This window comes from Thalassophryne amazonica, chromosome 2 (assembly GCF_902500255.1).
Source record: "Thalassophryne amazonica chromosome 2, fThaAma1.1, whole genome shotgun sequence".
In the NCBI taxonomy this organism is placed as follows: Eukaryota; Metazoa; Chordata; class Actinopteri; order Batrachoidiformes; family Batrachoididae; genus Thalassophryne; species Thalassophryne amazonica.
Window position 1 is genome coordinate 155,540,042 of NC_047104.1, and position 25,078 is coordinate 155,565,119.

Consider the following 25,078-nt stretch of genomic DNA (forward strand, 5'->3'; position numbering starts at 1 on the left):
GCCTTTTCCTTTGCTTTTGCCTCTTCTCGCCTTACGCCGCATCTCCTTGTACTCCTGTCTACTTTCTTCATCTCTCCGACTATCCCATATCTTTTTCGCCAACCTCTTTCTCCTTATGCTTTCCTGGACCTCTTCATTCCACCACCATGTCTCCTTGTCTTCCTTCCACTGTCCAGATGTCATACCCAGTACTGTCCTAGCTGTCTCCCTCACCACATCTGCAGTACTTTTCCAGTTGTCCAAAATTGCTTCCCCTCCAACTAGTGCTTCTCTCACCTGCTCGCTAAATTTCACATAACAGTCTTCCTCCTTCAGCTTCCACCATCTGGTCCTTTGTTGAGCTCTCACTCTCTTCTTCTTCTTTACCTCTAAAGTCATCCTACAAACAACCATCCTATGCTATCTAGTGACACTCTCTCCTGCTACCACCTTAGTCTGTGATTTCTTTTAGCTTGCATCTCCTATAAGAATGTAGTCCACCTGTGTGCACCTTCCTCCACTCTTATGTTATCCTGTGCTCCTCCCTTTTCTTAAAGTAGGTATTCACCACAGCCATTTCCATCCTTTTTGCAAAATCAACTACCATCTGTCCTTCCCCATTCCTATCCTTGATACCATATCTACCCATTACTTCCTCATCACCTCTGTTCCCTTCACCAACGTGCCCATTGAAGTCTGCTCCTATCACCACTCTTTCATGCTTGGGCACATTCTCCACCACCTCATCTAACACACTCCAGAAATCTTTCTCCTTCATCTCACAACCTACCTGTGGGGCATATGCACTGATGATATTCATCATCACCCCTTCAATTTCCAACTTCACACACATCACCCTGTCAGACACTCGCTTAACCTCCAACACACTTTTAACATACTCTTCCTTAAAATGACCCTAACACCATTTCTCTTTCTGTCCTCACCATGGTACAACAACTTGTACCCACCGCCGATGCTCCTGCTCTTACTTCCCTTCCACTTGGTCTCTTGCACACACAATATGTCTACCTTTCTCCTCTCCATCATATCAGCCAGCTCTCTCCCTTTACCAGTCATACTACCAACATTCAAAATCCCCACTCTCATTTCCACCCTTCTAGTTTTCTTCTTCTCCCACTGTTCGTGGCAATTTTTTCCTCCTCTTCTTCGTCGTCTTCGCCCAGCAGTAGCCCAATTTCCACCAGCACGCTGTTGGGCAATAGCACCGGTGGCGGATGTTGTTAACCCGGGCCACGACCGATCCGGTATGGGAATTCGATTCTGAGTCTGCATAGTTGGGTTGGCTTGTTTTACGCCGGATGCCCTTCCTGACGCAACCCTCCTCATTTATCCGGGCTTGGGACCGGCACTCAGAATGTACTGGCTGCACACCCCATGTGGCTGAGTTATGTATTTCATAAGTATGAAACTATGAAATAAGTCAGTGGGCTGTGACAAAGCCAAAAATGTAATCTGTTAATGTTTAGAATGTTTGAAGTTTAAAATGTAATCTGTTAAGGATGTAATCTTATAAATAATGGTTAAAATTATGAAATAAGTCGGTGGCATGTGACAAAGTCATAGAAATATAATCTGTTAAATTATGTTGATTAATGATGCTTGATATTGTAAGATTGTATTGTAAAAAAGGGGCAGAAAATATAAGACTTATTCTTCCAATCTGCTCCTTTTCATTCAAGGGTTGTAAAGTTTTGTTATTTCTGCTATTCTGTTTTTTTTTTTCTTTTAAATGAATGAAATAAATATTAAATAAATAAATAAAGTCCATCTTTCCACCAAAATTAATACAAATTCGTTTGTGTTATTTTGAGATATCTGGCTGACAACTAACTAACTAACTAACTAACTAAATAAACTGCAACTAAAACATAAAAATGTTATCATTTGTCACAAACGTTAGTGCATCAGGGTTTTTTTTTTTTGTGCGACATGGATACAAACTAAATTTTTCCTGTGTTGTTGACATGCACATTTGTTCACATAATAATGTCATCTTTTCCTGTCTTGTCAAATGGTCTCCACGGTGACCATGTCTCTGGTACCACCGCCGACCGGCTCCACACACACAAAGCGACAGTAAACAGAGTGAAGTTGTTGTGTTAGTGAAGATTCATCTGCAGCCCCCCCCCCCCCCCCACACACACACACACACACACAGCCAGAGCGTTTTGAAGGGTATTTTTTTGTTTTCGTTTTCTTCTGCTACGATGTGGCATGGGAAAGGGAAGTTTGAGGTCCCCTGCTGGAGTTGTTGCCCCGCGACCTGAGCCCAGAAAAGCAGTTGAAGATGAATGAATGAATGAATTTCTTCTGCTACTTCTCTCCATGTTACTGTGGGTGGCAGCCAGCGGTTAATCGCTCCGTCGCAGCCACCTACTGTGTTGGAGTGGTGGACCCGAGTTCTCCGTCCTCTTAATCTGAAAAGGAAAAACATCAACTCGACTTTCTTTTGCCCCTGAATTCAACAGCCTCATAACTTTCAACTAGTGAAGCAAAGTTTTTAAATTCAGCCCCCCACCCCGCCCCCCCGGTGGTCCTCATTAATGCTTCTCCTTCTCAAGAACACTCATGGCAGTGAATCGAAACACGCTCCACCAGTTCCTCCTTATGACAGCTGGAAGAATGAGTCCAGAGGTATTTGGTTTCAAAGCCACACTCGGCAGCTCTGGTGTGGGAACATTTTGGGTTTAAAGCCAAATGACAAAGACGAGCCAATTAATGTAAACGAGCTGGTATGTCGACTTTCATTATAGGCTCTTTGTTTATTTAAGTGCAGTTTCACAGAACTAAAGAGCCACTTTTATTTACTGGTTGAGATTATTGTTTTATGTGATTTATTTATTTTGGACATTGCAATAGTTTTTTTCCTCACATTCCGCCTCCACTGTCTGAATATAATGAAGGATTCATAGTTCGCTGTTCTTTGAAAGGGTTTAGTTGCCTTAACAGTGGCATAAAATATTGTGTTTCTCATTTTTTCTGGGATAATGTACCATCAAGCTGAAGGAGTTAACATGACAGGCCACCTAGAATATTGGGGCTTCCTTTATGATGTCACGAGGCAAGAATGTTAGATTTTTAAACCCCTGATAAGGAGCGAATGTTTTCACACACATTTACTTGTTAGCACAACAATTCAAAAAGTAATGATCACATTTCAATTAAATTTGTTGAGCAGATAAATAATGTTTTGGGAAATACGTGATTCAGTTTTGGAGCTTCATCCATTCTCTACTTACTCCAGTTAATTGTCACGGGGGCACTGGATTTTGTCTGAGCAGTTGTAGGGCTTGGGGCAGGGTACATCCTGGACAGGAAGCCGGAGCACCTGGAGGGAACCCACACAAACACGGGGAGAACATGCAAACCCTACACGGAAAGGCCACAGGTGGGAAACAATCCCATGATCTTCTTACTGTGAGGCAACAGTGCTAACCAATAAGCCACCGTGCTGCCCAGTTTTGGGGGTAATTCAGAATATACAGTATTCTGGAACTGAGCCAGAAGATCCAGATAAAAACATTTAACTCAAATGGTTGTGAGAGGATCTTGTTGAAGTTTGGTGAGAAGACAATGACAAGTGTAGAAAATGGGGGATTTTATTTTGAATTTGATCTGGAACATATTTTGGATCCAGGATCCTGAAGACCTAAACAGCATGTGGCTTTGAAATAAACACTTCTAAATCTAAAAATGACTTTTTTTTAAATCTGATAACACTTCTGAAGTGACTTGCAAGACATCTTATTGATGTTGGCGTGCAAAAACCGGGAACATGCATCAAGCAAGTGGGTCAGGTTACAGGTAATCCAGAACCTCCTTAAAACATCCTACAGGCTCTACGATCTCTCAAAAAAGTAAAGTTTTTCAGTAAGATGTAAAGACTTGTTTTATGCGATACATCTTAAAACTATTTTGTGTGTCTTGGAAACATCTTGTTTTTGAGTTGTATGAGACAAAACAAGTCATTTTTGACCCAGCATAAGTTTTTAAGGGCCCTGTCCCACTGGCGTTTAGGAGGATTTGCATATGGATTGCGCACAAAATTGGCCCATATTCGCCAGACATCCGCAATATCCGTGTAACATGCCTGTATGAGTCGGCCGTCATCCGAACACGCTCGTGATCATCCGCAGAGGCACGCATGTCCGCAGCCAGGATTTTTGAGTAGCTCAAAAATCTGTTTGCGGATGACATCCGCCTTACATACTCCATACATACTCAATTCATACACAATACATACTCACTCTATGCGCTGTATATCTGCCGTTAACCGCTAATATCCGCAACTGATGGGGATTTGTGGCTTGGCAGCGGACCGGGACAGTGTGTAAAACAGATATATATCGTGCCCATCATGTCCACATCACAAACTAAATATGTTGTAGCGAATGCATACAGATTGGCCACGAATAAAGCGTTTTATTACATCTGCTTTGCAGCTGATTTGCGGACAATCTGTGAATGCATAACAAACACGTCACGTAAACCCAAAGTACTATATGTGGCAGAAAGCGACATACCTGCCAGTCAGTGCCGGTCCGGCTGTGTAGATCCACAAAGACGTAGCTGCTGCAATCCAGGACTTTTATTAACACCAACAAAAGGAAGAGTTGCTGTTTAGCCACAACTCACGCTGAAGTCTGTTTTCTGTGACACTCAAAAAAAAAAATAAAAAAAAAAAAATAAACAGTCTCACACCCTGAGCGGCTTCCCCCCTCCTGCTCCCCAAACTCATGAACAGTTAACCCTCGCATGACAACATGAACAATAACTCTGTGATCAACTTGTAAAGTCCAGCAAATGCTCCAGAGGCTATGTTGTTGGTGTGAATCGTGATGCCGACAGCCCGAGTGCGCTTCTTTTATGACCACAAAATGCAGATACCGTGCACAACAGCAGCACTTGTTTGATGCATTCATATACACCCGTAATACTGCCGTGATAATCTAATGTGTCGGAGCAGTTTCCTCACTACATGTGTTATATAACTGTGATTGTTCATCATATATTCGCTATATATTATTAATATATCCGTAATTCATACTGGGACATTTGTCATTTTGGCCATTTTTGTTGCGGACGACAACGAACACCCGCAATTGTGTACTCAATTCTGCACAATTAATCCTCTCCCCCAGTGGGACAGGGCCCTAAGATGCACATTTGTAAAAGATTTAACACTTCCTAATTCTAATAAAATACAGCACAAAATGAGGTTTTCATAGCCAATTTTAAGATGTTATTTTAGGATATTTTAAGTGAATTTTGACTTATTCCGTGGCATTTTTAGTTTTTACTTGAAGCAAACATTTTTGGTGGGTTGGTGGAGACATAAATCTATTTTCCTTCAGTTACGATTAGCAGATGATCTCGGCTAATTGAACTCACTGTGATTGTGTTTGAATGACATTAAATGTGGCCTGTTGTTTTTAAATTTGTATGTTGTTCTCTTGAAAAATATGCAAGTGGCCAAGTGCTCATGCACTTGGTTTCAGTGCGGAAGGATCCCGGTGCGGACCAACCCCACCCCTGCCACATTTCTCCATATGGAGTTGCTTTGGGAAGGCCATCCGGCGTAAAACTTGTGCCAATATCAATTTGCAGATCCACTTTGGATCTGCTTTGGCGACCCTGAGTGCAAACAAGGGCGCAGTTGAAGGGACTTGCTTAATTTCTCTTGAAAAAAATGGTAGTAAATCAAGGATTAGTCCAGCCACTGTACAGACACCAAAATCCCAGGGAGGACCAGGGGCTCTGAACGTCTTCTGTTACTTTGTGGCAAACCATATATGTGGAATTTCTGAACAACCTGGTGCATTCCAGCCTCCCACACAGACCATGCGTGCGTGGCGTGTCAGGGGCAGTCACATGATGAGTGAAGTTGAGTGTCGAGTGTTTTAAACACGTAACCTTCTGGCATTGTGTAACGTGTAACAAAAAGTTGTGTTTGTCGTTGATACTAGCGGGTTGGGTGGCACATGCTACTCGTACGGCAGTCCTCCTCTGACCCTCCTGTGCTGGTCTCCCAGTGTCTGTCTAGTTCTTACTTTGTTTCAAATCTTCTGTTAGAATCTTTGTGTCCTTCATCATGATCTCACACTTCTTCAGAATCGTGGACAGTTGTGACTGCTGAACTGTCGGAGGCCTTTGACATGTCTCAGAGTTGTAAAATGATCTTGCAATTATGTGATGCAAAGACTTTTTCTTGCTGTCTGCATCTTCTCACATGCAGATCAGTAGGATCTTATGCCCCTACTCCACAGAGCGTCGTTCCTTCCTGTTTCATCCAAATAGCAAATCGGGGTGCATTTTGAAGCATCACAGTAACTTCTTGATCCATCTTTTGTCAATCTTGAACAAACTTGGTATATGCAGTATTTATGGCCATCATCAGCATCTGTTTTGAAATGGGGATGAAATTTTCAAGCTGATCAAGAATTTCATCCCAATTTGCCAAATTGGCACCAATACTCAGCCACATCCGAGTGTTCATAGTCGAAACAGCTTCAGTCAGGTTCAGACATCTTTAACCAGGGTGGTCCTAGTGAGTGCAGCTTGATGCTTCAAGTTTCAAGTTTATTCAGTTCAGGGAAAAGAACTTTGCAACAAAATATAACAAAACAAAATAAATGAAACTGATTTCTCAGCCAGTCAACCCATGTGACCGAAAGGGTGTAGGTAGAAGCTTATATACACCTACCCCTTTTACATCAGCAACTTATCACAACAAAACAAACAAAATGAGCAGAACAGCAAAACACAGACATCTTAAATAATCAATACACTCAAATTCCTCATCATAGGCACACATCGCATAATCTATATATATATATATATATATATGTATATACACTCCACAAAAATATAAATGCAACACTTTTGGTTTTGCTCCCATTTTGTATGAGATGAACTCAAAGATCTAAAACTTTTTCCACATACACAATATCACCATTTCCCTCAAATATTGTTCACAAACCAGTCTAAATCTGTGATAGTGAGCACTTCTCCTTTGCTGAGATAATCCATCCCACCTCACAGGTGTGTCATATCAAGATGCTGATCAGACACCATGATTAGTGCACAGGTGTGCCTTAGACTGCCCACAATAAAAGGCCACTCTGAAAGGTGCAGTTTTGTTTTATTGGGGGGGGATACCAGTCAGTATCTGGTGTGACCACCATTTGCCTCATGCAGTGCAACACATCTCCTTCGCATAGAGTTGATCAGGTTGTCAATTGTGGCCTGTGGAATGTTGGTCCACTCCTCTTCAATGGCTGTGTGAAGTTGCTGGATATTGGCAGGAACTGGTACACGCTGTCGTATACGCCGGTCCAGAGCATCCCAAACATGCTCAATGGGTGACATGTCCGGTGAGTATGCCGGCCATGCAAGAACTGGGACATTTTCAGCTTCCAAGAATTGTGTACAGATCCTTGCAACATGGGGCCGTGCATTATCCTGCTGCAACATGAGGTGATGTTCTTGGATGTATGGCACAACAATGGGCCTCAGGATCTCGTCACGGTATCTCTGTGCATTCAAAATGCCATCAATAAAATGCACCTGTGTTCTTCGTCCATAACAGACGCCTGCCCATACCATAACCCCACCGCCACCATGGGCCACTCGATCCACAACATTGACATCAGAAAACCGCTCACCCACACGACGCCACACACGCTGTCTGCCATCTGCCCTGAACACTGTGAACTGGGATTCATCCGTGAAGAGAACACCTCTCCAACGTGCCAAACGCCAGCGAATGTGAGCATTTGCCCACTCAAGTCGTTTACGACGACGAACTGGAGTCAGGTCGAGACCCTGATGAGGACGACAAGCATGCAGATGAGCTTCCCTGAGACGGTTTCTGACAGTTTGTGCAGAAATTCTTTGGTTATGCAAACCGATTGTTTCAGCAGCTGTCTGAGTGGCTGATCTCAGACGATCTTAGAGGTGAACATGCTGGATGTGGAGGTCCTGGGCTGGTGTGGTTACACGTGGTCTGCGGTTGTGAGGCTGGTTGGATGTACTGCCAAATTCTCTGAAACGCCTTTGGAGACGGCTTATGGTAGATAAATGAACATTCAATACACGAGCAACAGCTCTGGTTGACATTCCTGCTGTCAGCATGCCAATTGCACGCTCCCTCAAATGCGACATCTGTGGAATTGTGCTGTGTGATAAAACTGCACCTTTCAGAGTGGCCTTTTATTGTGGGCAGTCTAAGGCACACCTGTGCACTAATGATGGTGTGTAATCAGCATCTTGATATGGCACACCTGTGAGGTGGGATGGATTATCTCAGCAAAGGAGAAGTGCTCACTATCACAGATTTAGACTGGTTTGTGAACAATAGTTGAGGGAAATGGTGATATTGTGTATGTGGATAAAGTTTTAGATCTTTGAGTTCATCTCATACAAAATGGGAGCAAAACCAAAAGTGTTGCATTTATATTTTTGTGGAGTGTATATATATATATATATATATATATATATATATATATATATAACTAACAGCTATATAGTCCTTCAAACATGAATTGTATTTTCCGAGAATTCAGAGAATTTTCACATATTCGGAAAATATGAGTTCCTTATGTTGGCGTTTAAACTGGTTGACATTTGGACATCGCTTGAGTTCCTTCACCAGATTATTCCATATTTTTGGGCCACAAGTAGAAACACAGAAACCTTTCCTGGTCGTCCGAACGCCAGCAATTTTAAAAAGATATAGCCCCTTAAATTATATTTCCCTCTCTCCCTTGAAGAATTCTTGAATTCTGGGGGGCAGTTGCTTATTTTTCACTTGATACATTAATTGCACAGTCTTAAATGTAATTATATTGTGAAGTTTTAATATTTTAGAATTAATAAACAATGAATTGGTGTGATCTTGATAACCTACATTGTGAATCGTTCTTAATGTTCTTTTTTTGAAGAATGAATAATGATTGCAATGTGGTTTTATAATTACTGCCCCATCCTTCAGCACAGTAAGTCAAGGAGGGTGCAACCAATGAACAATTCAGGGTTTTCATGTGTCCCATAATCCCTTTGGCGCCAGAGAGTCGCTCCAGTCAAAACAACATAGAGAATCCACATGATGACAATTGTAAATGAATATTATATTACAAAAATGTATTTTTTTATGCTTTTCATCACATTAATAAGAGACTGCTGCATGATACCCTGAAAACTTGCTAAAACAATTATAACAAATAATCCGCGTCTTACGTTTAATCTGCATGGAATTTAATAAATGCAAACCGAATTTCAGACATATATATTAGTCTGGAACAAAGAGGTCAAACAGTGTTTTAAAGAACAATAATCAAGATGTTAAAGAGCAAACTTCACTTTCCCCCAGAACGACATGAACAGGAAGCGATTGTAGCTCACAGCAGCTCCCATTGAAAATAACGGAGAGACAGCCTATGATTCTCACATGTTTACATAAAATAAACGCAATAACAACGTCTATAAACCGAGAGAATATATTCATGAGAGTTTTAGGCACAATATAAAAATAGTTTTATGTTGCGATGTTAATGGTGTTGTCCATGTGCAGCGGTTAAAGTGCAGCGTGATCAGAGCGTCTCAATGCAGTTCTCAATATTACTGAGATCTCGCAGTGCAGTGACCTCTTCGAAGTTTTGCGGGATTTGAAGCCTGAAAAGGGCGGATACAGAGTATGAAGTGCTTTACAATCAAGTACATGCCTTACCTTACTTAGTCCTGCAATACTTTTTGACACTTTCTTTTGAATATGTTGAATATGAGCTTTCCAATTAATTACTTCATCAATAATAACACCTAAGAACTTATTTTCTTTGACACGCTCTATGATTACCCCTTGTATATTTAACTGAATTTGTATGTCTTTATTGTAATTCCCAAATAACTTTATTTTAGTTTTAGACAAATTTAGTGCTAATTTATTAATATCAAACCATCTCTTTAACTTTATCATTTCAGTACGTAAATCGGACAATAATTTCTGCAGATTTTCTCCTGAACAAAACAGGGTTGTATCATCTGCAAACAGAACTGCCTTAAACAGGTCCGAAACTTTACATAAATCATTAATGTACAAAATAAATAATTTTGGTCCCAAAACAGAACCCTGAGGAAGCCCACAAACGATGTCCAGATATGAAGAGCAGCAGTGCCCAAGTTTAACAAACTGTTTCCAGTTTTGTAAGTAATTTTTAATCCAGTTCAAAGCCTCTCCTCTGATTCCGTACAGTCCCATCTTTTGAAATATGTTGTGATCAGTTGTATCAAAAGCCTTTCTCAGGTCAATAAATAAACCTATTACTATTTCCCTTTGGTCCACATGACTACTGATCTCTTCTGATGAATTGAGCAGAGCCAGTGTAGTGGACCTACCTGCTCTAAAACCATATTGACTTTCATCCTGTAAATAAGATTGTAAGATTGTGTTCCATTGGAGTAAAAATTAGAAACAAAAGCAGCCATTGTTGCGGTTCTAGCTGAAAATGCAGCCAGGCGCAGCTTGACCTTCATTTTCAAGCAGGTTGCCAGGTCTGCACTTTATAAGTCAGCCTGATAGGAGGCATGCCACAGTAAGCTGCTTCACCCTATTTCTGTATTTTTTGTGGATCGGGGGGGTCGTAGTAGGACGGTGTCTCGTGGAACAGGGGTGTTACTAAGTTTGAATAGTAATCTTACAGGTCTAAAATTTGATGGAGGTCCCGCTTTCTTTGTAGGTTTTTGCATTGGTGTTATCACATCCTCTTTCGTTTCTCTTACATATAATTGTGTTGCTGCTGATTGGTTGAATATTTGAACTGTTCCTTACACACTACATCCAGACCATATTTCAGCAGTTCTGCATTATAATCATCTATTGTGGTACTTTTCCTGTTCTTGAGACTTGTAACTGCAGGTTTAATTTCTTCTTTGGTGAAATAAGTTCTTATGCTTTCTATTTCTTTTTCATCTTCTCTAAACATTTCTTAGAAGAATGATGTTACTATCTTTATGTTCTTCATCTTTTGTTTTCCGTCTTCCCCATCACCTATTATCTTCTTCTTCTGTGGAGCTCTTGTACCATTTCAAACATCTTTCTTGAGTCATCCTTTGATGTTTCTTTTATTCCAACAAAGTGTTGAAACTGCTTGTTGGAATAAAATCAAATTTATTATATATTTGATTCAGATCTGACCCCAGTGATGTGACTGTCCACATTTTTATAAAGCAAGTGACCAAATCCGATCTCTGTGTCCATGTGCCATTCCTCATTTCTCATCTTATCCACATCACCTGCTATAGTAATGACAAATGACCGAGTGGCGCTTGTGAGTGGAGTGGGAGCAAGGATGGACTGCCATATTTGAGGGAGAATAAAAAACTGGAGCATTATCTTAATCTCTTACTTTATCTTGCTCCACTTTCCACTGCCAGAGTGGTACCAGGCCCACGTACTCCAAGCATCAAAAGCATGACTCACCCCGAATGGATCTGTGTATTATTAAACCTGAAACACACTGGAAGCATCACGTCAGACGTGCGACATATGCACGCAGCAGCTATTGCATCGCTTCTGAGTCTTTACACCTCATTTTTCTTTGATAATGACTTTTGTTCTACAGTCTGTCTTCTGGTAATGGGTTTTTTTTTTTGTTTTTTGTTTTTTTGCTTGTTTGTTTATTTTTTTTAGGATTTTAAAGGTTAGTTTGGGCTTTTCTGTGTGGGTGTGTGCGTGTGTGTGCAGTTTTTTGTTGGATTTTTTTTTTATGATTTATTCTGCCTCAGTGGTTCATTTAGCTGACACAGAACCTGACAGCACCTCACTGAAGGCACCTTTTGTTGAACGTTTTTGAGCGAGCAATGAGTAGTTTTTTGGGGTCTGACTGAAAATTGACCAAAGTGTATAAGCGATAATGAGAGGAACGATCTGCAGTGTCTGTGAGCAGGGGAGTTGGGGAAGAGTCCAGGGGCAGATGTACATGTGCAAACATTTTACCATCTCGTTTGTTTTTCTAAATCACAACATATGCGTTAATATTGTCACGTGCATCTTTTAGGTCCCGTTTTGTGCGTGTGCAGCGGTTATAAATGAGGCCCCAGCTCTGTGAGCGATGAGCAGGATTTTCACTGCTCCAGCACCAGAAGGCAGGCCACCCCGCCATGCAACCGCAGAGACGACGGCGTTTCTGTTGAACACATGTTGTCTCCCAAAACTTAAGTGTTGGCTTTTACAGCTGCTCAGTCGTGGTGCTACCAGATTTGTGCAGCCTTCCAGATCCGCTCTGCTCAATACAGTTCCGCTCACACGGGTGTCTCGCACTCTGAACCCGTCACTGTCATCGCTCTGAAGACGCTGCTGTCTGCATCACGTTGTGAGTGACGCAAAAGACACTTTGAAGCACTTTGAACTCATCTGTGGAAGTCCCACAGCAGTCAGGACTGAAACCACCTCTGGGTGCCGTTTGAATCAGATTCAGGAAAAAATTAACATTTCATGTTTCTTTGTTTTTTGTTGTTCAGGTTCTCAAAAAAAAAAATCAGTCCACATACAATCTAGATGAGCTAAAATTTGAATTTGGGCTGAGAATCTGAACATGGCTGTAGATTTTTGTGAATCTGTTGTGATTGTCATTCTCTGTCTCTCTCTTCTCTCCTGGTGGAGTTGAGGTCATCTCTTAGCTTCTTCTGTTTTTCTGATAGATCTTTGTCATTTTCACTCTTCTTACTTCTAATTTTTTTTTCCACTGCCATTCCACTAATTTTTTTTTTTCCATCGTTTTTCCAGTTTATGTTCCTGTTTTCTTTCTGGTACTTCACATTTTAATCTATGAGTCATATTATGTGGAAACATGGTGTTACATATTATCATCATTATTATTATTATTATTATTAACCAGATAAAAAGCCTTTTGAGATCAAAACCTCTTTTACAAGGTGACCTGGCCAAGAAAGGCAGCAGCACACGTCATAATAAGTTAACAAAATCCAAGCGATTTACAGGTAAAACAATCAGCTTGGACACTGTAACAATATACAAGTTAAAACAGTTTAAAATTTAAAAACACAGGCACTGTGCAAAAAAAATTCCATTCGCAGTCTCTTAATATAGAATAGAAGGCATTCAAAGAAATCAACCCAGACAGTTTTAGTTCAGATTGGAGGACTTTCCTATCAGTGCCACCAGAAAAACTAAAAGCTTTCTTTACCTGTTTCAGTGTCAACACAAGGTACACGAAAACACAACATGTCATTTGAGTGCAAAGCATAACAGCTTTCATATCTCCAAAGTAAACTGTATAAATAAATCATAACCAACCCAATAAGAGTCTTGTAAACCAAAGTCATCCAATATGTATATCACCTTACCGTCAAAGAGGGCGTGCCAACATTAGCATACAGCTCACAGCAGTGTGTGAGGCGGCTACAACCAGTGATGAATCTTAAGGCACAATGATACAGCAGGGTCAAGGACTGTAGACAACTGGTTGAAGTCCACATATACACGACATCACCGGAGTCTGGTACAGGCAAGACGGTAGCAGTTATCAGGAACTTCTGAGCTCCTAAGGAAAAAGCTGACTTGTATCTCATTTCATAACTTATCTCATGGCCTCAGCATGTCTGCTGTGACCTTTCAAGATAAATGAATTTCTTCCTTTCCATATCTTCCTGTGATTTCTGGGAATTCTTTATGTGCTAGGCCTGCATTTGCAGAGTATTTTGCTAACTAAACTTACTGTTCTTTTCCACTTTTCATAATATTCTTGACTTGCTTCTCACTTTTCTTTGGTTCTTCTTCCCATGTTGAGTGGTTGTACAGATTGTGTTTGTAATGGTCTCAGATATTGCTTCTGGAACAATTCCCACTCCATATACCTTTTATATTATACCTATTACTCATTTGCTAGCTTTTTTTTTTTTTTTTTTTTTTGAGCAATGCAGCAATAAAACTCAGTATCATGACTCTGTTACGTGTTGTTGGTTTAGGAAGACACCTTTTGGCTGTAATGGCTTTACTTTAACAGGCCTTTTTTGATGTTAATTTAGCGAAGAGTCGCCTGTCACTGCCAGCACATCCATGTAAAAATGGAATTTTACTGCTGTCAACGTGTGAATGCAGCAGAACATTAAAGCCGCAGACTGAATGCTGTATGTGAAAGTGGGGAACACTCCCAATTTTCCAAATGAAATGATACCATTTTAATATAAGGCTGCCAGTTTTAAGGACTTTAATGAAAACATGATGTAAGCTATATCTCATTTACCGATTCCATGTTGTAAGAGAAAGACTGAAGTTTATTTGGGATTATTATATTATGGATTTAAGCCTCAAATAGACTCCTGCAGTTTTGACCTGTTTCATCACAGATATTTGTCCCAATCTCTAAAATTCTGGAAAAGTGGTGTCACAGGAGCTCGTAGACTATCTTACTGAGCATAATCTCTTTGAGCCACTGCAGTCTGCTTTTAGAAAATATCATTCCACAGAGACGGCTCTCACTAAAGTGATGAATGATCTTCTGCTTGCAATGGATTCGGACACCACTATGGTTCTGGTGCTGTTAGATCTCATTGCTGCATTTGATACAGTGGATCATCATATTCCCACTTGATAGGCAGGAAAATCATTTTGGGATTACTGGGAGTGCCCTTGCATGGTTAACGTCATACTTGACCAGTCATTCTCACTGTGTTTTGTAGAGTAACACTACCTCTAACCTTAGTGACATGAAATTTGGGGTTCCACATGGGTCCGTCTTAGGCCCTCTGCTTTTCTCCCTTTATATAGCACCCCTTGGGCACATATTGCGGCGTTTTGGGATTACCTTTCACTGCTATGCTGATGATACTCCGTTATACATGCTGATAACTGCTGGTAATCTCATCCACATAAAATCCTTAGAAGATTGCCTTGCATCAGTGAGAAGCTGGATCTCTAGAAACTTCCTGTTTTAAACTCTGAAATGATGGTTCTTGCTCCAGTGAGACATCGCATCAATTTGACCAGTTAACGCTTAGCCTAGGCTCGTGTGTCATACATCACACTGACAAAGTGAGGAACCTTGGGGTAATTTTTGATCCTTCATTGTCCATTGACCTCCACATTAGAAGTAATATGAGGACTGCTTTCTTCCACCTGCGAAATATAGCAAAGATTCGTCCCATCCTGTCTATGGCTGATGCTGAGACCCTGATCCATGCGTTTATCTCTTCAAGATTGGGCTACTGCAATGTTCTGTTTTCTGGTTTACCACAGTCTAGCATTGGGGGCCTCCAATTGGTTTAAAATACTGCTGCCAGACTTATAACATGATGCAGAAAGTTTGACCACATTACACCCATTTTGGCATCCCTTCACTGGCTTCCTGTCCCAGTGAGATCAGATTTTAAGGTTCTGCTACGAGTCCATAAAATTGCTCATGGACTGGCACCTCCCTACTTAGCTGACCTAATTAAACCTTACGTACCGGCCCGGGCTTTATGTTCTCAGGGTGCAGGACTACTTTGTGTCTCTAGGGTGAATAAGAAGTCTGTGGGTCACAGTGCTTTCTCTTATCGTGCCCCTGTTCTGTGGAATGATCTCCCTGCGTCAATAAAACAGTCAGATTCTGTGGAGACTTTCAAGTCCAGACTTAAGACGCACTTATTTTCCCTTTCGTGTGGCTAGCATACTGGCATAGGATAGTTCAACGCTTTTTACTCTTTTAATTAATTTTATTAGTAAATGGAGGGTGCCGCGGCCTCAACTAAATTCTGAGTCTTTTAGTGAAGCTTAGGGCTAGTGGCCGGTGATCACCTTAGTATTTCTTCTGTTTTTCTTGTTGTTTAATGCTGACAAATTATACTGTATTTCTTGTCTTTCTGATGCTGGATTCTGTTTTTTTTTCTCTCTGTTTAAAGTTCAGCTCCATCCAGAGATGGGTGTGGTATTTGTGCTGGAGACCCTCCCATCCTGTGCACCAACAGCATTTCCTGTATATTTGTTTTGTGAATTGTTCTGTAATTTATGTTTGTAGCATGGCCCAAGCAGAGGGTCACCTCTTTGAGTCTGGTCTGCTTGAGGTTTCTTCCTCAGAGGGAGTTTTTCCTTACCACTGTTGCTCTGGGGGTTGGTAAGATTAGACCTTACTTGTGTAACGCGCCTTGAGGCAACGCTGTTGTGATTTGGCGCTATATAAATGAAAATAAATTGAAATTGAAAAAAATATTCACCCCTTACAGATATTATAGCTGCATTTTATAATGTTTCCATAATGATCTTTTTCATGGATAAAGGTGTATTTTAAGAATTTTTCAAAACTGTGGTTTATTACATTAAACTACTTTTTTCTGCTTCTCGTGAGGTTGCGTTGTACGATTTCAGAATCTAAACTGAATTCTATTGAAGATGAAGACGTCACAAATGTTGTGACGGCACTAATTCATGTCATTGTCATATCATTTGCAGGTTTTGTGAATCACCTACAAGTGATCTGGAGATGAGGAATGGCCGTGGTCGGGGCAAGCGAATGAGACCAAATAGCAACACCCCAATCAATGAGAACAGCAACTCTTCGGACAATAAAGGCACCAACAACAACAAGACACGTGCTGCGTCTAACAGCAAAGGCAGGCGGGGCAGCCAGACACCATCAGAGCGCCGCACGCCACCCAACAGCAACACCGAAGACATCAAGGCAAGTCCCTCATCAGCTGGTAAACGTAAGACCAAGCCAACCTCAGACATGGAGCCCAATTCCAGCTCAGAGGACACCAAAGGCAACAAGCGCATGAGGACAAACTCCAACGGTGGAGGAGTTCTGCAAACGGGTCTCCTTATACCTTCTATTAAGACTGAGCCTTTTCCTCCTCCCCTCGATCGTACTTGCCCCTCGCCCGTTCTTATTGACTGCCCGCACCCTAACTGCAACAAGAAGTACAAGCACATCAATGGGCTCAAGTATCACCAAGCTCGTGCCCACAATGATGATGATATAAAGTTGGACCTGGATGGAGATAGTGAATATGGAGAGGACTCAACTCTCCACCCTGAGCCTGGAAACTGTAACGGAGTATCTATCTCGCAGAAAGGCTGTTTGTCCCCAGCACGTTCAGTTACTCCTAAAGGCAGGAACTTTGATGCTCAAAGTCCTTCCCCTTCTCCTGGAAAATTTGGTTCAAAGCAGAATAAAAAGAAAATTGCTGATGCCGATCCAGAAACTGTTGGTATGCCAATGGACGGGTGTGAAGATGGGCCATGCCTCACCGATGAAGCCAGCAATGATGGTATAGATGATAAGAGAGGAGCAGACAAGTCCAAAAAGGCTGTTAGTGGTGCAAAGACTGATAAACTGTCCCAGAAAAACATCAAGTCTCCACGACCCATAGGCCCTGGCTCTACAGTATCTCAACAGATGTATTCTTTTCCTACTGGAAATCCAAATCCCTCGTCTGGTCTTAATCCTATCATGCAAGGAATCCCCAAAAGCCCCCAGATGAAAGGCACACAATCTAAACTTCCCACCATCGTAGATCCAGCCTCAGGTGTCTCCAAAGACAAAAAGAAGAAAGACAAGAAGAAAAAAGATGGTGGGAAAGAGGCTGACAGCCCCAAACCTCCTGGAAAAGGAGGTAAGATGGAAGAGGGAAAGCTCGCATATGCTGAAGTTACCGATCAAGCCAGTAAGGGTGAAGGGCTTCTCAATGGTTCCTCAGACCCCCATCAGAGTCGCTTAGCTAGCATAAAAGCTGAGGCTGACAAGATATACAGTTTTTCTGACAATGCTCCGAGCCCATCCATTGGTGTAGCCAGCCGGATAGATGGTAGCGGGATGCCACAGCCTCTCACCCCACTCCACATGGTGACACAGAATGGTGCTGACAATTCTTCAGTCAAAAACAACAGTCCGGCATATTCGGACATCTCAGACGCTGGTGAGGATGGTGAAGGGAAAGTTGAAGGCGTCAAAGTCAGGACGGAAGACCAAGCAGTCAGAGAAAGTGTCAAAAAAGCACTTTTTACAACCCAAACACCCAACAAAGACTCTCCGTTCTACGCTGGCTACGAAACCTATTATTCACCCAATTATGTTAACCCTAGTCCTGGTGGGACCAATCCGGCCACGCCAGTAACTGAAGGTCAAATTAAAATCAAAAGGGATGATGACCAAGACCCAGGTGAAGAAAAGGCCAAAGTTGAGGCTCATGAAGACCGCAAATCTGACACCAGTGTCCCTGGCCAACAGCAGCAACCCTCTGTCATCCAACAGCGTTCCAACATGTACATGCAACCGCTTTACTACAACCAGTATGCCTATGTACCCCCATATGCATACCATCCTGATCAGGCCTACCATAACCACTTGATGAATACCAACCCAGCCTACAGACAACAGTACGAGGAGCGGCAGCGGCAGTTGGCTGAACAGCACCGTGTTGCTGAAAAGAAATCTGATATAGCCATAAAAGAAAGAGAAGCCTCCATGAAGGAGGAATGGAAACAAAAGAGCCCAATGCCACCCAGCCTCTCCAAAGCCTCAAGTCAGTCAGACCTTGGAAAGACCCCACAGCCCCAAAGCAAATCCAGGGAGTCGCCCTCTGAACCCTCCTCCAAATCCATTGGAAACATGAAGGGGGAGGAGCCTAAGCCACAGCAAGCTGAAGGGCTAAAGATGAAACTGACAGAAGGAGGTCATCTTGTCAAAGAAGACTCCAAACAAGTCCTAGAGTCCAGGGGTCAGGCAGGATTGGAGCAGGCTATGTGGTACCGACAGGTAAATACCATTGAAAAACAATATTGGCATATGTGTACATGAATGTATCATGAGATTGTTTGAAAGTCACTTCATGGAATCTGAGTTTAGGCAGCAACCACATGCTCCAGTATGCAGCCTCCACAATTTGAAAAACTGTCAGTGATAGGGCTGGGGTCACCAACCCTGCTCCTGGAGACCACCTGCCCTGTTTGTTTTCCATGTACACGGGCTGTAACCACAGCTAGTTAGTCAAGTCTGTGGTTTCCTGGCTCTTGGCCGCCTGAGCACACCTTGCTTACTTCATTAACAGTGGGGCAACGATTGTCGGAAAACAGGCAGGATGGATGATTCTGAAGAGCAGAACTGATGAAGTCTGTGTATATGATGGTTAGAGGGTGTCAGAGTGGGTTGATTTTTTTTTTTTTTTTTTTTTTTTTTTTTTTTTTTTTGTAAATCTGGTTAATAGCCTTCTGGAATGGCATCAGTTGCCACGAGCCATGCAGACATCTGGTATATGTATAAATGGCGGTTTAAAATGGGATTTTTTCAATATATCAGTTCCCAGGATCTTTATTCCAGTGGCTAAATACACAATTTTTTAGGCCCAAGGAATCCACTGATGCTAATTGCAGTAATGTATGCTTGGACAGTCACATATACAAATTAGGGATGGGACTGGGATTAGGGATTGGGTTCCAATACCGATCCAGTATTTTCACTTATCGGAAAATACCGATCAACCTGCGACATTTTCCGATACTGGAGAAGAGCCACTGTGAATCCTCTCAAGTGCTGGTGTTTGTGTGAGCGTGGGTGATGATACATTTATTTTACAGTTGAAAGGCTTCGTGTTTCCCAAAAAGTTTTAAGTTTGGGCAGCACAAAAACAGAGAGAGAGAGAGAGAGAGAGGCAGAGAGAGAGAGAGGCAGAGAGAGAGAGAGAGAGAGAGAGAGAGAGAGAGAGAGAGAGGCAGAGAAGGAGAGAGAGAGAGAGAGGCAGAGAGAGAGAGAGGAGAGAGAGAGAAGAAAGGGAGAGAGAGAGGGGAGAGAGAGAGAGAGAGAAGGAAAGAAAGAGGAGAGAGAGAGAGAGAGAGAGAGGAGAGAGAGAGAGAGAGGGGAGAGAGAGAGGAGAAGAAAGAAAGAAAGAGGGAGAGAGAGAGAGAGAAGAAAGAGAGGGAGAGAGAGAGAGAGAAGCAAAGAAGAGAGAGAGAGAGAGAGAGAGAGAGAGAGAGAGAGAGAGGGAGAGACAGGCAAAGAGAGAGAGAGATAGAGAGAAGCAAAGAGAGAGAGAGATAGAGAGAAGCAAAGAGAGAGAGAGATAGAGAGAAGCAAAGAGAGAGAGAGATAGAGAGAAGCAAGAGAGAGAGAGATAGAGAGAAGCAAAGAGAGAGAGAGATAGAGAGAAGCAAAGAGAGAGAGAGATAGAGAGAAGCGCAGAGAGAGAGAGAGAGAAGCAGAGAGAGAGAGAGAGAGAGAGGACTTAGTTTTTACTCTGTAACATACGAGGTCTGTCCATAAAGTATAGGTCATTTTTATTTTTTTCAAAAACTATATGGATTTCATTCATGTTTTTACGTCAGACATGCTTGAACCCTCGTGTGCATGCGTGAGTTTTTCCACGCCTGTCGGTGACGTCATTCGCCTGTGAGCACTCCTTGTGGGAGGAGTCGTCCAGCCTCTCGTCGGAATTCCTTTGTCTGAGAAGTTGCTGAGAGACTGGCGCTTTGTTTGATCAAAATTTTTTCTAAACCTGTGAGACACATCGAAGTGGACACGGTTCGAAAAATTAAGCTGGTTTTCAGTGAAAATTTTAACGGCTGATGAGAGATTTTGAGGTGATACTGTCGCTTTAAGGACTTCCCACGGTGCGAGACGTCGTGCAGCGCTCTCAGGCGCCGTCGTCAGCCTGTTTCAAGCTGAAAATCTCCACATTTCAGGCTCTATTGATCCAGGACGTCGTGAGAGAACAGAGAAGTTTCAGAAGAAGTCGATTTCAGCATTTTATCCGAATATTCCACTGTTAAAGGAGATTTTTTTTAATGAAAGACGGACGCAACCGGCGCGGTGCGGCAGCACAGGAAAAACACCTCTGTGTTAATAACCATTTGTAAAATCCAGGCGGCTTTTGATGGCTTTCAGTGGAGTGAGTATATGAGAAATTGTTTAACAGCTGGACATGTTCCAGCTTGTCCTTAAGGCTTCCAACAGAGGTGTTTTTCCTGTGGAAATTGTGGCGATATATAATATGTGTGTGTGTTTATTTGAAATGGAACAATGCATATTAAGGAACATTATTACATGTAAATATGCCGTATTATAGCAAGATGATAATTTAATAGTCCCAGTCCGTAGTGGATTGGTGCATCTCTAATACAAATCAAAGACGGTCACCCAGAAATTTGAGTTTGCCCACATGCAGGTTTTTGTAATTAGCACAGTTACTTTCTTTGGTTCATAAAATGTGTATTTAGCCAAATTCCAATATTAAGCTGCCATTTTATTTTTTTTTAATGGTATCGTATTTAAGACCAGTACTTTGATATGATGTTAAATGACATAATTTGTTGAAAATTAGGAAATGATGTGTTCTCTGGTATAGCAATTTTTTCCTGTTTTACCTCCAGTATCAGAGCACATTAGAAAGCAGTTGGACACACCGTGTTTGAGGTGGTAGCAAAGGGGAAAAAAAGTGAAACCTATTGTGCTTACATCACAAGATGAAGAGGTTTGGGCTTTGATGAGATCTGCAATCTAACGTCTGCTCTTCTAGTGATCTGTTGAGATATGTATGATCTGTATGAAAATTCAGTAAGGTATATCTTATATATTATATTCTAATTCTAAGGTGGAACTATGCCGGTATACTAAGGTATATCTAAATATCTAAAAAGGAAGAGTAAAATAGGAGAGTAGAAAAGAGTAGAGTAGAGCCACTTAGGTGCCTGGTCTTGAGAACCAGGGATGGTAGGTTAAAAAGCTTTTTTTATTCCATTGGAACTCTCCCTACCCACCCAAACAGCTCAAGAAAAAGGTATATATAATAAGTAATAAGACATAAGAAGGATAAGACATCACAGGAGAAGATTGTAGTATAGGTAATTAGTATGTAGACTAGTAGTAAAATCAAATATGTATATATGTAATATAGTATGACGTCTACTTTTCTAAATATGTCACCACTCTCTATTACTAATGTTTTTTTCCCACCCCCTGAACGGGACATTGTGCAGTACCCAGAGAGCCAGAAGTCTCAGGCAGAAGACGAACACCAGCAGCAACCGCCTCGATGGAAAGACGAACGGGACAGAGAACGGGAACGCGAGCGGAAGCTAAAGGATGACAGGCATAGACCTAAGGACAGTCAAAGTGGCCCAAAGGAAGAGGCTAAAGAGAGTACTGATCCACGGATTATTTCTGAGGACCACCGGGCCATGAGCAAAGACTCTCGTTCTAATGCCCACATGCAGTTCTCATCACAACTATCACAGCACCAAGGCTACATGTCCTACATGCATGGGTACCCCTATGGACAAAGCTACGACCCCAACCACCCCGGATACAGGGGCATGCCCTCAGTCATGATGCAGAACTACCCAGGTATATAACCCTACACACCCGTGAAGTCTTCAGAGTATATGATACGTAATTTTAACAGTATGAATACCATAAAATGTGTTTGGTTCATAACGTTAGTAATTTGTTACTTTGTTCCTTATTTCAGTACAGGTTATGAATGTTACACGTAAAGGGTTTTGTTTTGTTTTTTTTCAGTATGTAATGGGTTTGACAGTTGTAGCAGAGATATTATTTTAAATAACATAATGATAATAATAGAGGGCAGTCTGGCGGCAGTTTGACTGTTTGCCTCCAAAACAGAAGGTCCTCGGTTTGAGACCAGCTTTGCCTTTTTCTCACATACATCTGAAGTTCCGTGAGGAAGGACATCCGGCATTAAACGTCAAACCAACATCCTTGTCCGTATCAGACCCTCTGTGATGACCGTGACTAAAGGTTAAGCCCGAAGAAATGAGTAATGTAATAAATAAATACTGAATTGTATTTGCTTTCAGTGTCCCAAAGTAGAACTTGAGCAAACACTTGTGAGTCAAATCAAAGACTTTTAAACGTTTTCTTTGTGTAGTTTTGCGTAGTTAGAATATGGTGGATTGATATATGATTATATTATGAAAATACAGTTAAGATAAACTTAGATATGATTGACATATTTTTATTACAGGATGCTTTGAAAGTGCTTTTGAAACTACTGCTTCTGTGTAGTGGTTGATTCATTTTATATGAATGTATTATGTCAATTCAAACGTATTTGTTTAAGTTCCAGTAGGATCTGAGAGCCCTCATTGTTTGTTTGTTTTTATTGCAGGAAGCACAAACTTTTATCCTGAAGGAGAAGAGTGATGTAATTTTCAGAAATGTTTATTTTGCAAGTAATTACATTAACATTTAAAATGTAGCACACTGCAGTGCAACAGAAACATGGACGTAGCTTCTATGTGGCGTCATAAACTTTCATGTTAGTGTTTTAGTTTGGGGTTTTATGTTGAAAATGTTGATGATTGGAACATGATTGGAGCATATATTTTTGTTGGTGGCGTTAGCTAAATGTGTGTTCATTCATTTGTAGTTGCAGGTGCCTGATATGCAGGTCTGCAGTCCAGACGGCACACAGTCCCAACGCCAATTTTCTCACATCGAAATATGAGCCACGATTCACCAACAGCATTCAGCTCTTATGCTGTTTGTATGTTGATAATTATTTGGTATCGGGTTTTTTTTTCTGCTAATTTACCTCATGAGTAATTTCAGCGACAGACATTTTTCTGTCCCTCTGAGACATTCTGTGATTTTGGTGTGAATATATAAAACTGAATTTCAGTGGATAAAATACAGTAGTGTTCAGAATAATAGTAGTGCTATGTGACTAAAAAGATAAATCCAGGTTTTGAGTATATTTCTTATTGTTACATGGGAAACAAGGTACCAGTAGATTAAGTAGATTCTCACAAATCCAACAAGACCAAGCATTCATGATATGCACACTCTTAAGGCTATGAAACTGGGCTATTAGTAAAAAAAAAAAAAAAAAAGTAGAAAAGGGGGTGTTCACAATAATAGTAGTGTGGCATTCAGTCAGTGAGTTCGTCAGTTTTGTGGAACAAACAGGTGTGAATCAGGTGTCCCTTATTTAAGGATGAAGCCAGCACCTGTTGAACATGCTTTTGTCTTTGAAAGCCTGAGGAAAATGGGACGTTCAAGACATTGTTCAGAAGAACAGCGTAGTTTGATTAAAAAGTTGATTGGAGAGGGGAAAACTTATATGCAGGTGCAAAAAATTATAGGCTGTTCATCTACAACATAGGTGTCAAACTGATTCCAGAAAGGGCAGAGAGGGTGCAGGTTTTCTTTGTAACCACCAACTCCACCAGGTGATTTCACTGATGAACTCTTCCCATCTGTGATGTTCATCAGTGAAATCACCTGGTGGAGTTGGTGGTTACAAAGAAAACCTGCACCCTCTTGGCCCTTTCTGGAATCAGTTTGACACCTATGATCTACAATGATCTCCATTGCTTTAAAATGGACAAAAAACCAGAGACACGTGGAAGAAAACAGAAAACAACCATCAAAATGGATAGAAGAATAACCAGAATGGCAAAGGCTCACCCATTGATCAGCTCCAGGATGATCAAAGACAGTCTGGAGTTACCTGTAAGTGCTGTGACAGTTAGACGCCTGTGTGAAGCTAATTTATTTGCAAGAATCCCCCACAAAGTCCCTCTGTTAAATAAAAGACGTGCAGAAGAGGTTACAATTTGCCAAAGAACACATCAACTGGCCTAAAGAGAAATGGAAGAATATTTTGTGGACTGATGAGAGTAAAATTGTTCTTTTTGGGTCCAAGGGCCGCAGACAGTTTGAGAGACGACCCCCAAACTCTGAATTCAAGCCACAGTTCACAGTGAAGACAGTGAAGCATGGTGGTGCAAGCAACATGATATGGGCATGTTTCTCCTACTATGGTGTTGGGCCTATATATTGCATACCAGGTATCATGGATCAGTTTGGATATGTCAAAATACTTGAAGAGGTCATGTTGCCTTATGCTGAAGAGGACATGCCCTTGAAATGGGTGTTTCAACAAGACAATGACCCCAAGCACACTAGTAAATCAGCAAAATCTTGGTTCCAAACCAACAAAATGAATGCCTCACAGATGTGAAGAAATAATGAAAAACTGTGGTTATACAACTAAATACTAGTTTAGTGATTCACAGGATTGCTAAAAAAGCAGTTTGAACATAATAGTTTTGAGTTTGTAGCGTCAACAG

General features: G+C 41.4%; 1 protein-coding gene across 1 annotated transcript in view; it reads left to right on the top strand.

Annotated features, from left to right (window-relative positions):
- LOC117500999 (zinc finger protein 609-like) overlaps nt 1–25,078 on the top strand; it is a 336,795-nt gene that overhangs the window by 297,654 nt on the left and 14,063 nt on the right. The window contains exons 5-6 of the mRNA XM_034159801.1: nt 16,445–18,749; nt 21,962–22,328. Of these exons, the coding sequence (XP_034015692.1) occupies nt 16,445–18,749; nt 21,962–22,328 (2,672 nt within the window). The remainder of the gene's footprint in view (nt 1–16,444; nt 18,750–21,961; nt 22,329–25,078) is intronic.